The sequence below is a fragment of the Trachemys scripta genome, chromosome 1 (assembly GCF_013100865.1).
Source record: "Trachemys scripta elegans isolate TJP31775 chromosome 1, CAS_Tse_1.0, whole genome shotgun sequence".
In the NCBI taxonomy this organism is placed as follows: Eukaryota; Metazoa; Chordata; order Testudines; family Emydidae; genus Trachemys; species Trachemys scripta.
In genome coordinates, this window is record NC_048298.1 from 190,250,645 (window position 1) to 190,263,114 (window position 12,470).

The following is a 12,470-nucleotide window of genomic DNA, read 5'->3' on the forward strand; positions in this document are numbered from 1 at the left end:
TGCATCTGTGATGTCGAAAGGAGATTGGTAGCTCACTTGTGCTCTCTCTTCTGGCTAGCTTCGCCTCTGCAGCACCAGAACAAAAATATTGCAGCATTAGGGCCTTCATCCAGCAAAGTGCTTATGAGCTTGCTTTAGCATTTGATCACTCTTGCAGAAGTTGGTGGGACAAATCTTGTGCTTACAGTTATGCACATGCATAAATGCTTTTGTGGTCTGGAGCCCCTGGGCCAAATCTTGCCTCTTCCTTATGTTGCAAAGTTCCTGCAGCAGAGCTGACTCCACGTACAGCTGCATGGAGGCTTCTTCCTATCGGCACAGCAGGATTGGTGGAGTGAGGTACGGGAGGGAATTAGACCTCGGGCCGAGTAGGGGAGAAAGAAACACTTGTGAATCCACTACTCCATGGATTCTCTTCAAAGAAATAGCAGAGGCCACTGCGGAGGATTCCTTCCGTCTTTCCATACAGAATCTCCACCCCTCCCTGCACCAAGCCAGGCTACGTGGGGGAGCAGTTGGTCCTGTGGCAGCTAGTAGCTTTTTTCTTTACAACTGTGATCACAGTGCTGTTTTTTTTTTTAAAGAAGCTATACAGAATGCAGAGTATGATGCCCACTCAATCATACAACATTTAATAATAAGTCCCTTCCTGCCCCCACTATAATCAATGGTAAATCTTCCATTGACTTCACGCTTGCAGAACAACTACATTTGTATGCTTAGTGTTTACTTGGTCTCAGACTCCAGATTTTATTTTTACATTATTACAGTCTTTTTCCTCTATTCTTAATAGCAATGAAAACCATGGGGAATTCCTGCTCTCATACAATCTATAGCTTTTTAATGCATTTCTAAAGGGACTGCCAGCAATGGTGTTTCTGTGAATTTACCTATCAGCTGTGGCTGATCCACTGCTTCTAACAATTGTTTTTTGTTTTGTTTTTTTTCAACTGACAAGAGAACATTAATGTGAACAATTCTGCACAGTAACATAACTGGCATTTTTTGCCCAAAAAAGGCCCTAAATAGAATGAACGTTATGAAACCAAATTACGCGGTCCCTTGCAAAAGAGGAGCTCTTAGTCTGGTCATGAATAAAACCTGCCAAAGCCTATGTGAAATCCTGTCAAAGTGCTGGCTTACTATTACTGCTTTGTGCCGCACAGTCTATTACTGTGGCACCGATCACATTGCTGTAGTTAAGGAGCTAATGGCATTTCCATTATAAACCCCCTACTATAACTCAACTGCCCAACTACTATAACTCAAGAGTGAAATCTCTTTCACAAAAGATTGCAGCACAAAAATGAACTTTGGAAACATAAAGCTGGAAACAAAAATGTCCATGTTGCAGGTGATGTGTGGATCTCATCTTCAAAGCAACCTTATAAATTGTGAAACAGAGAAAGGGCTGAATCCTCTGGTCCAGCCAAATCAAGCTAGCCTGGCCCAGGATGTGATTGGACAAAGTTAGCTCATTCTTCTCCAATTCTGGGACTGAGTAGGACCCTCAGAACTAAGCTACATTATACCTGCTGGCTCCACTGTTCCCCTCCCCTCTGACCACATCCTAAATGTGACCACTACATATGCTCTATATCACTGGAGGATTCCTCTATATAAGTGGAATCCTCTTCTGACCACTTAATCGTAGAATATCAGGGTTGGACAGGACCTCAGGAGGTCATCTAGTCCAACCCCCGGCTCAAAGCAGGACCAATCCCCGGACAGATTTTTGCTCTAGATCCCTAACTAGCCCCCTCAAGGAGGGAATTCACAACCCTGGGTTTAGCAGACCAATGCTCAAACCACTGAGTTATCTCTCCCCACTAACTTAAGCTAGCTTCAAGTTTGCTTTAGACTGCTTTTTGTCCAAAATGGTAAAAATCTGGCAACATCAGCTCCCTCTGTGAGAGCCCTGCTATTTTGTATAGCAAGACACTCATTAGATCAGTTGTTTTTGCGAGCTTTCAGCCATTTGGGGATGAACTCATAGGGAAATTGCTGTTTTTGTGAGATTTCAGATGCATCCCAGGCATAACGTAAGTTATTTATGGCTTTTGACCTGAAACCAGAATGACAGTGTTGATTCTGGTTCCAGGAGGTTTGGTATCCAACCTTCTGAAATGTAAAAGATTTCAGCTTCAGGGTCCCAGTTTTAATGAATCTCAATTTTTTCCTTATTTATTCAATGTAGCAAAATACAGAATAACTTTTGCTATAGCTAGATAGATATATAATTACATAGTTTTATGTAGATTTGGGTGGGAAACAATTTTCTAGACCTGCAAAAGTTTTAGAGATTTTTTAATTTTTTTTCTTGTCCCAAATTTGGGGCAAAAAATTGAAATCTCAAACATAAGAATGGCCATGCTGAGTCAGACCAAAGGCCCAAATAGCCCATTATCCTGTCTTCTGACAGTGGCCAATGCCAGGTGCCCCAGAGGGAATGAACAGAACAGGTAATCATCAAGTGATCCATCCCCTACCGCTCACTGCCAGCTTCTAGCAAACAGAGGCCAGGGACACCATCCCTGCCCATCCTGGCTAATAGCCATTGATGGACCTATCCTCCATGAAGTAGTTCTTTTCATTTCACAAGCAGATAGTCTGAAAAAAATTTCAGATTGGTTCAATCAAAACATTTTATTTCAGTAATTTTGAAATGTTTTGTTTTAATTTCAACCTTTTAAAAATAACCTCTTTTATAATAAACAAATTAAAATTTCAAAACAAAAAAAATCATTTTAAAATGGAAAATTAAAGTTTTCATGTTGAAAATGTCAGAATGGAACACTTCACTTTTTGCTGCCCTACTCTACTTTAAATTTGCTAGGGTTCCTTAAAGCTCAAAATGATTCATATGTAGAAAAGGCTTCAATTCACTTTTCAACCGTGACAAATTATCTTGTAAATTAGGACCCTAGCCCTTTTTATGTGTAAAGGATGCAGTGCAAAGTCCACCAAAAACATTTATTATATAAAGCAACATAAATGCATTGACATTTTACCAATGGTCTCCATTGTGTCCCTTTCTTCAATCAGAAGCTGAGCTCTGGGAATATCTATGTGCATCCTCAGCGTCTGCTGCTGCTTGTTAAGTGTATCTGAGGTCCTGGTGTTCTTACTAAGCACAAAAGAGAGACAAACATGAAAACACCCCCCATATGAAAAGATACTTAAATATTTCCTTTTAAAGAATCCATTCAACTTAAGCTAATAAAATTACCATAGTCACCAAAATTCTCATACATTTTATTTTCTTTCTTTGTACTTTGAAGCAAATAGGTGGTATTAAATTAAAGTATGTGGTAGGGAGATGAGAAAAAATAGGTGCGGGCAAGGGACTGAGTCTGCCATTATTCAGTGGTTTATCTATCGAAAGCCCTTATTAAATCTTTTCAGTGCAGCTGTTCAATATTGAAACTGATGGAAACAGTTATAAAACTGCCATTTTTTTGCATTTCTAAGATTTGACTAATGAACCCTTCAGCTGACCAAACAGGTCAGTGGGAAGATGGAGTCTTATATAAATTTCTCGTATTAAGTAATTTTCAGCAATGATTTAAATCCAGAATATCATAAGAATTGGTAAGTTAAGAAATCAATCAAACATTCATTAGAAATTCCATTAATAATAATGAATTGCATAAGGAAAAGTGAAGACTTTAGTTCTGTTGACATTGCAGTAGTAAGAAATTATAAACCTTGTTAGCATTCATGGATTAACTCCTTTCATTGGATTTGGTATTTTAGAACAGGACTATAAAACAATTATTGTATCCTCACAAAAGCTATAACCATTTTAAAGTCTGTGTACCAGAAAATTACTCTGAGAATGAGCCATCTACTAATAAGTAAATGAAAATGGGTAATAAAACTGAGCAGCGTAATTATATGCAATACAGAAATTGCGGTAAAATCCTCCATATTACATTAAAATCCAAGGACCTATTCACCCCTTTCCATGGAAATGGTGAACGGAAGGAAGGAACTCTCCATACGGACCCCCTTGTTTTCCATGAATCATTTTGTAAGAGGAATTTCCTCCCCTCACAAAATGGGCAGCAGTTATGCCTCTAAAACCAACAGATCCAATGGGACCACCAGAACTGAGCTAGGACATATCTGCCAGACTCTACTTTTCTAGTCTTTTCCCCACTCTATCTTAGGAATTATGGCCCCTACCAACAGTATTTAATGAGTTTATTCTCACAACAACCCTGTGAGGTTCACAGACTCTTCCTAGATTCTAAGATCCGAAGGGACCATTGTGATCATCTAGTCTGACCTCTTGTATAGCTATAGAACTTCCCCAAAATAATTCCTAGAGCAGCTCTTTTAGAAAAACACCCAATCTTGATTTTAAAATTGTCAGTGATGGACAATCCACCATGACCTCACCCCCAAGAAGCCTTCTTCACAAAAGTCTCTCTTTTTCTCTCTATCAAAATTCTATCCTGGAGATGAGAAACCCTCTCATTAAAACTGATTTGTCTCCATGAATAGATGGTTTTTTTCAAAGAATTGGCATTTTCCAACCAAAAAAAATTGTTGAAAAATTCCCAACCCACTCTAGTGACTGGGTCTTCGACGTTAGAAAATCCAGGCTATTAGTATCAAGGGATTATAACAGGAATCGGCAACCTTTGGCACGCGGCCCATCAGGGAAATCCGCTGGCAGGGTAGGACGGTTTGTTTACCTGCAGCGTCAGGAAGTTGGGCCAATTGCAGCTCCCACTGGCCATGATTCACCATTCCAGGCCAATGGGGGCTGCAGGAAGCGGTGTGCTGGCCGCTGCTTCCCGCAGTCCCCATTGGACTGGAACGGTGAACCATGGCCAGTGGGAGCTGCGATCGGCCAAACCTGCGGACCCTGCAGGTAAACAAACCATCCCGGCCTGCCAGCAGCTTTCCCTGATGGGCCGCGTGCCAAAGGTTGCTGATCCCTGGATTATAATCTCATAGATAAGGATTCCAGAGACTACTTCCCTAACAGGAAAAATATAATTTACTTACATTGTAATTACTCTGAAATGATAAAAAAAAGAGACTCTACTGATCAAAAGCCTTAAATTTCTCTCAAGGTTGCTAATTAGCTCCCTAGACATTGTGATGGCATGTATATAACATACCTCATTTATTGACTATGGATACATATTTTTGTTTGTTTCTTTTTTAAGCAAGTGAAATTCATGATGTGTTAAAGTTTGTTCAAAACTGATTAAAGAGATGAACATCATTTTGAATAATCGATCTAGACCAGGGGTCGGCAACCTATGGCACGCGTGCCAAAGACGGCATGCGAGCCGATTTTTAATGGCACGCTGCTGCCTCCCGGGGTCCTGCTCAGCCCGCTGCTGAACAGCAGGCAGCAGCGTGCCATTAAAAATCCTGCCCGGCCCAGCCCGCTCTTCTCCGCCCCCCTCCTACTGCTCTCTCTGGCGGGGGCAGGGGGCAGAAGCAAGCTTGGTGCTGCCGGCTGCTGCTGTAGGGCAGGCTCCGCCGGCAGCCAAGCTTCCCCCTCCCCTGCCTCTTCCCCCAGCATGCTGCGTGGAGCCCCGCCTCCTCTCCCTCCCTGCCGCCGATGGCCCTGGCGAGGGAGGGGGGAAGAGCAGCTCCAGCGCCCTCACTACTCAGACCAGTAAGGAGGTGGGGAAGGGGGGTAGGAGTGGGGCGTATCCCTCCAGCCCCCTGGCGTGAGCCGCTCAGGGCAGGGGGCTGGGAACACCCCCTTGATCCCAGCCCTCTGCCCTGACCCCTGCACCCCCTTTGCACTCCAGCCCCCTGCATCGCCCCCCATGACCCCATCCCTGATTCCTGCACCCTCCACACATACCCAGCCCCCTCACACCCCATGCCCTGACTCCTGCACCCTCTCACACGCCCCCAGCCCTCTGCCCTGACCTCTGCACCCCCTTGCACCCCAACTCCCTGCATCTCCCCCACACTCCATGCCCTGACTCCTGCACCCCCTCACATGCCCCCAGCCCTCTGCCCTGACTCCTGCACCCTCCACACATACCCAGCACCTCCACGCCCCTGCCCTGACTCCTGCACTCCCCACACATACCCAACCCCCCCACACCCCCTGCCCTGACTCTTGCACCCTCCACATCCCCACCTTGAGCACCAGGTTGGCAGCGAGCTGAGCGGGGCCGGCGACTGGGACCCCAGCTGGCAAGGGGCCAGCAGCCAGGACCCCAGACCGGCAGCGGGCTGAGCGGGGCCGGCAGCCAGGACCCTGGCTGGCAGAAACCAGCAGACGGAACCCCAGACCTGCAGCGGGCTGAGCCACTTGGCCCGCTGATGGTCTGGGGTGCCGGCCCCGCTCAGCCCGCCGCTGGTCTGGGGTCCAAGCCCCCGGCCCCGCTCAGCCCGCTGCCAGTCTGGGGTTCTGGCTGCCAGCCTCTTGCCAGCCGGGGTTCCGGCCGCAGGTTCCATTCAGCCTGCTGCTAGCCTAGGTGAATGGAACCCCAGGCTGGCAGCGGGCTGAGCAGGCCGGCGGCGTAAGATCAGCATTTTAATTTAATTTTAAATGAAGCTTCTTAAACATTTTGAAAACCTTGTTTACTTTACATACAACAATAGTTTAGTTATATTATATATAGACTTATAGAGAGAGACCTTCTAAAAAACGTTAAAATGTATTACCGGCATGCGAAACCTTAAATTAAAGCGAATAAATGAAGACTCGGCACACCGCTTCTGAAAGGTTGCCGACCCCTGCTCTAGACATTAACCCCCCCGCTCAATTGAATGACTAAAAAAATATGTACATTCACAACAGGGTTGAATCTTACACACCCATTTATACACAAAGGGATTACATATGGCATCTATGTAAAACTAAGGTCATTTTGGATGCTTGGCCAACAGTCATGACTCTTCATTAATTTTTGGGGCTGAGGTCAGTAAGTAGGTTAATGCAAAAGAGATATGGAAAACTATTCCTTTGTAAATGTGAAGGCTGGGTTAGAGATTTCAGGGGCAACGTATATTTTAGTCTATGCTCAGAATTAGAAACATGAGCCAGTTCCTTATGCTAATCAATGATGAACAGTTAAGAGGAATTTATCTGGAACTTGCTGCCAAAGGAAACATCACCAAGCTGAGCTCAAATACTAGTAACTGTTACTAATTTGAGGTGCAAGGGGCAAATCATACAACTTTCATTAAACTGTTAATAAGTGGGGCTTGCGTAGCTTCCCCTGGGATCTGACTTAAATACACCAAACCAAGGCATTCAACACAAAGACTAAAGCACCATCCTTAACCCTTTTTATTCTTAAATGCACTCACAGGGGCACAAATATCCCCAAGGGAGATTTCTAGACTTTCTAGATTTGTATAGGATACTAGGTTTTGGTATAATATAAAAAAATCTTATTCATAATGTACCAACAAATTTAACATATGTGACTGTGGATTATTGGGGTTTTGTCTCCTTTGTCTAAAAAAGGCCTAAATTTTCAAAAGTTAACTAGTCATTTTGGGAGTCTCAGTTTTTGGTTACCCAATCTGAGGTAACCCTTAAAGGGGCCTGATTTTTCAGAATGTGCTGTGCACACGCCCTCTGAAAAGCAGGCTGCCAGAAAGTGCCACAAGTTGAGCACCTTTTGAAACTGTCGTAAATCACTTTTGAAACTGTCACTTTTGAAACTGTCCTAAATCACATATTTTTTTCAAAATGCCTATTTTGATAATTGTTTGCTGTTATTTGTATCTTTAAAAGATATATATGCAGTAGATTTTTTTAAATCAAGCAACCAGGTTTTTAATGGGATGGGGGAAGGAATGACTATCAATACTCACAAAAATTAAAGGTTGGAAGAAATGACTACAGATAAGTAACATGATAGCTGTACTAAAACTAAAACTAAAACTTTTGCCAATGCAACTTGATCTGATCTGCTATGTTAGTACTGGGTCTCTTTTGAGCAGAGGCTTGCCAAATATGCTGAACTATGTGGGTTTTTTGGGAGATGAAGAAACACCAAAGAATGACTCTATTGACATTATTTTTACTTGTCGCTTACAGTTAGTGAGGGCTCCAATCCTGCAAACATGCACATATGTAATTGTACCCACACAAGCAATACTACTGAAGTCAGTGGGACTCTACAGATATGTAAGTGTTTGCGGGATGGGGGTCTATATTTGAATCTAGGTTAACCGATTAACCCTATGTATCACCAACACACTAGACAGAGATAGTCTAATAACTAAGGTGTGCCGTAAATTCAAATGAAATCTAAAACCTCAGAGATGGGGGAGTTTGAATTTTTGAAAATGGTCCAAACTGGCAAATCATCAGATATCCTGAAGGTTTTTATTTTCTTAAAAATAAGTACGATTTTCAGTTAATATGAACCAAAATGGTCCTATTTTCAAAAACCCACAATGGTTTCAAAGTTCAACATTTTTTCCAGACAAACCAATAAACACTGAAAATATGAAATTTCCATATTTGTAGGCTATTGTTGCAAGAAAAGTCATTTTGTTGTCATTTCACAAAAGAATTATAGTTCTGGATAGTGAAATGACTTAGAACAAAACAGCAAAATAATAAATAAACTGTCCCCACTTTCAGAAAGCTCTACTTATAATCAGCTAGCAATGATATGTGTGTGCGTGTGTGTGTGTATGTATGTGTATTGTATTTTAAAATATGTGCTTCCAGGCATTTATTGCCTTCAATAAGATGATCTCTGAAGAGCAATTCCCTTTATGCATATTATGAATACACTTCCGTGAACAGGCAAAATGTCCAAAGGGACCTAAACATGTTCTGCAATTTAATCCAGTACCTCCAAGGGTTCTCAAACCTTTTTATATTGGGGTTCACATCTTAATAGAGATATTGTCTCATAGGTCACCTTTTTTGCTACTTATGACTGTACTGATCACCTCTCTTTTCACTGATTGAATAAAATCCCTGAAGCAAGTTCAGCAACTGCTTAAATGCACATCCAATATTAGGAAAGTGTTCAATGCATCTTCAGCCTCTTCTAACATGATGGGGAAACAAAGAGGTGAATCAGCACCATGTGACTGGCCAGATTTCTGTGGAACTCTGCTTGTCTCTGGACCATTAGAAATCACTGTCCTCATTCTTAAGAGACACTAAAATGGTGTGTTTGGCACATACATACAAAGAATTCAGGAATGGAAGGTTTAATAATTAAGTTGTTCCCAAGAATGATTTTGAATATAATCCCTTGAACCAGAAACATTATTAAATTTGGAATTAATAAACATTATTCTTACCTCATAAGCATTTCAGCCAAACTCTTTGCATCTAGAAGAAAACAGGGCAAATATTAGTACCCGATAAGTAGCTAGTTAACACTTTAATGTTTGTGCCACAATGAAAGTTTTTTGGTAGATGGATTATTAAGGAGTGGAAGATTCAGACCAGCCATTTATTAGAGATTATTCTCTTTCCTCAGATCAGCCATCAAGACATAATAGCCTCTAAAGCTCCTTATTTTTGTTAAAACTGCATTTGACTATCATATATCTTTCTGACACACAGAGCATGTATAATTCTCCAGTGGCAGTGAAAATGCTCGGGAACATATTAAAGGCTTTATTGCAAACTGTTCATCTTGACTTTGAAGAAAACTAAATTTAGAACAGAATAGAATTTAACTTGAAAAAGCTAAAGAAATTCAGTAGAAGAGAGAGACAACATAAAAACGAGAACAGCCCTAATAAAAGCATTAGCACTGTCCCTTCTTCAACACAATTAGCTTAAAAGAAATCAAGATGAGTTAAAGCAGTTCGCAAAGTTTCAGGTACCTCTGAATAGGAGCAGGTCATGACATGAATGAGCAATCCCCTACCTAGGCACCACCAAACCAAATCTAATTGCCTGGAGAATTGGCCAAGGAAGATCACAAAAGGCTGAGCTTCTTTTGTCACTATCAGGTATCCACACCATTCCATTAGCTATTATGCAGAACTACCCCTTTGTGTTCAGAGGGAGCCCTACATACAAATCAGTAGGTAGCAGCTTATTCCCATAAGAGTCAGTCATTCAAAACTATCCCAGTGGGTGGACCCTTATTCCCTCACAACTTCAATAGGGCTCCAACCAGGAGTAAAGGTCCATTTGAGAGCGTGTTTTTGTGTTTCAAGCCACTAGTTTTTAATTCTTATTTTAAAACTTTCCACGGTAATCCCCTAAGAACTAAGTCTCACACTGAGACTCTACCACCTTGAAGTTTCTTTTGTCATAATGGTTCGCTGTATCCTCAGCCTGACTTCTTTGAGGGACTACATCTTCCAGACAGCAGTTGGGAACTGGCAGCAAGGACAAAGCAGTTCTCATGGGAGACCAGGCCAATGGAGGAGGGCTGTTCAGACAGATAGGAAAATGGGGTGCGTTGGGTCTTGTTCCTCCCAGGAGTCCCAATCCAATCTGACATCCAGTATTCAGAAACTGTCCCACCTGCCTCTCACAAAAGTCCATGGTGGCTCTTTGAGATTAGCTAGCTCCCCAGTTAATATATATTTCAGAAAGAGGAAGCTTTTTATGTTATTTATTATGAATATTTATTTACAGGTTTTCCAATTTCCAATTTCTAAGATTATGTTTTTTTTCCTCCTAGAGATCCAAACTCAATTTGCATCTGTAGCCTCCCTCCCTTCCCCTCCTCCTGCTCCTTTTATCTGTTTATTCATTTGCTACAGATTATCTAATTTTTAGATTGTAAACTGTCTGGGGCTGGGAGTGACTTTATGTTATTTGTTTGTAAATGTCTCCTACAATGGAGTGCTGATCCCTGCTTGGAACTGCATAGCAACAGAGAAATACCCTTTTCTGTTTATGTGCTCATATGCTCCTTGAGGAGGGAAAATTGTAGGCACGAGTCCCATCAACAGCCCCAGTGCAAAGCCAGCAGTTATTTCAGGAACAATTGTAATGCCCACCACCTCTGAGTATATCACAGTCCTGATCACTTCACAAACCTGTGCCATGACAACCCCCACAGCTAATTTGCCAACTCCAGACTGGATAGCCAGGGACCTGTAGCAGATTGGGATAGCCAGCTTCCAGATGGCTATAGCAACCTGCATCTGGACTCATATATGACCTCCTCTACATGGGTGTCCTGGCACCTGATGGTTGGGGTAAACTGATCACCAGCCTCCAGAAACATCTGCTTCTTCATGCAAAAGTTCTGGAGCCACTGCAGATCATCCCAGGTTTGCATGATGATGTGATCTCACCAGTCTGTGCTTATGGCCCTGCTCCAGAAGCACCAATCTACATATGAGGAGTCTACAGCTAAGGCATGAACAGCATCAGCTGGGTTGTAACTGGCATGTGAGTGTCCCTCTCTGAGAGGTGCTTTCGGCAGGCCAAAAACTGACATTGAAATGCCCACCGGCATCTCGCAGATGCTCTGCCTGATTCCTGAAATAGGACTGACGGCATGTGGTGGAGAAGTTCTTCCACTGGGTTAGAATCCATGCTGATGGCTCTGGCTCTTGGGGGTGTGCAGATACATAATGGCTCAGTTGGATATATTGATGGGCAAAAACCACTCAAAACACTTCCAGCGTACTCCAGCTGGACAGACAGACAAGTTCTCCCACATCCCAGTATGAACCAAGCCTGAGAGTGACTACAGTTGGCGAAAGCGCTAGGAACTCTCGGATATCATGGTCTATGCCCACCGAAGCTGAAGTTCTGACTCAGATCTGAGCGGGGAAGTACGGATACACTAGCGTGGTTGTGAAGCCCAGGTTTCAAATGCAATGTGGATGCTCAAGTGCAGGCTTGGAAACACTGAGTCTGCAGGCACAGGTCCCACAGACCCAAGCTTACAATGCTGTGTAGACATTCTCATAGGCACCACTGCAACTACTATTAAAATAAAGCCATTTCTGGGTATCATTATCAACGGAGAGAACAGATAAAAGGGAACCTTTTGAAGGCTGGTCGACTCAAAGTCTGTCTTTCAATGTTGCCTCTTCTATTTGTTTGCAAAACGAATATAATTATTTTTGTGGCATTTTAACAAAACAAAGACTGATGTGCATCCCCCCACATCCAAAACATGAAGTAATTTAAAAACTTGTGAGTCCAGAGATCACAAGCTATCCCAGAACAACAAAGCAGTGTGCAGGTGCAACAGAGGGAAAGAAATGTGATAAGAAAACAAATCTCAAGTTTCAAGCTTTTAAGGAGTTGTTCTATCAAATACTGGTCATGTGGAACCCTTAATTTACCTTTTTCTCCCTTGTCTCCTTGTTTGCAAATCTAGCAGCATGTACAGGATACTGGCAGAATTTGTCTTTATCTTCTCCCTGCCTCTGCTGAAATCTTTTACATTCCTTAATCACCTCCGGGGTCTACTGCATGTATTGCAAGTTCTTCATACACGGTCTTTTTAAATGTCAGATTTCTAAACTTCCAAAGATGTAGGATACAATGGGCAAACCATTCACATGTTCCA

At 42.5% G+C, this 12,470-nt stretch overlaps 1 protein-coding gene across 1 annotated transcript in view; it reads right to left on the minus strand.

Moving 5' to 3' along the window:
• Positions 1 to 12,470, minus strand: part of DSCAM (DS cell adhesion molecule) — a 613,017-nt gene that overhangs the window by 41,086 nt on the left and 559,461 nt on the right. Inside the window, exons 28-29 of the mRNA XM_034753123.1 lie at positions 9,271 to 9,301; positions 3,012 to 3,127 (exon numbers count right to left, since the gene is read on the minus strand). Coding sequence (XP_034609014.1) covers positions 3,012 to 3,127; positions 9,271 to 9,301 — 147 coding nt within the window. The remainder of the gene's footprint in view (positions 1 to 3,011; positions 3,128 to 9,270; positions 9,302 to 12,470) is intronic.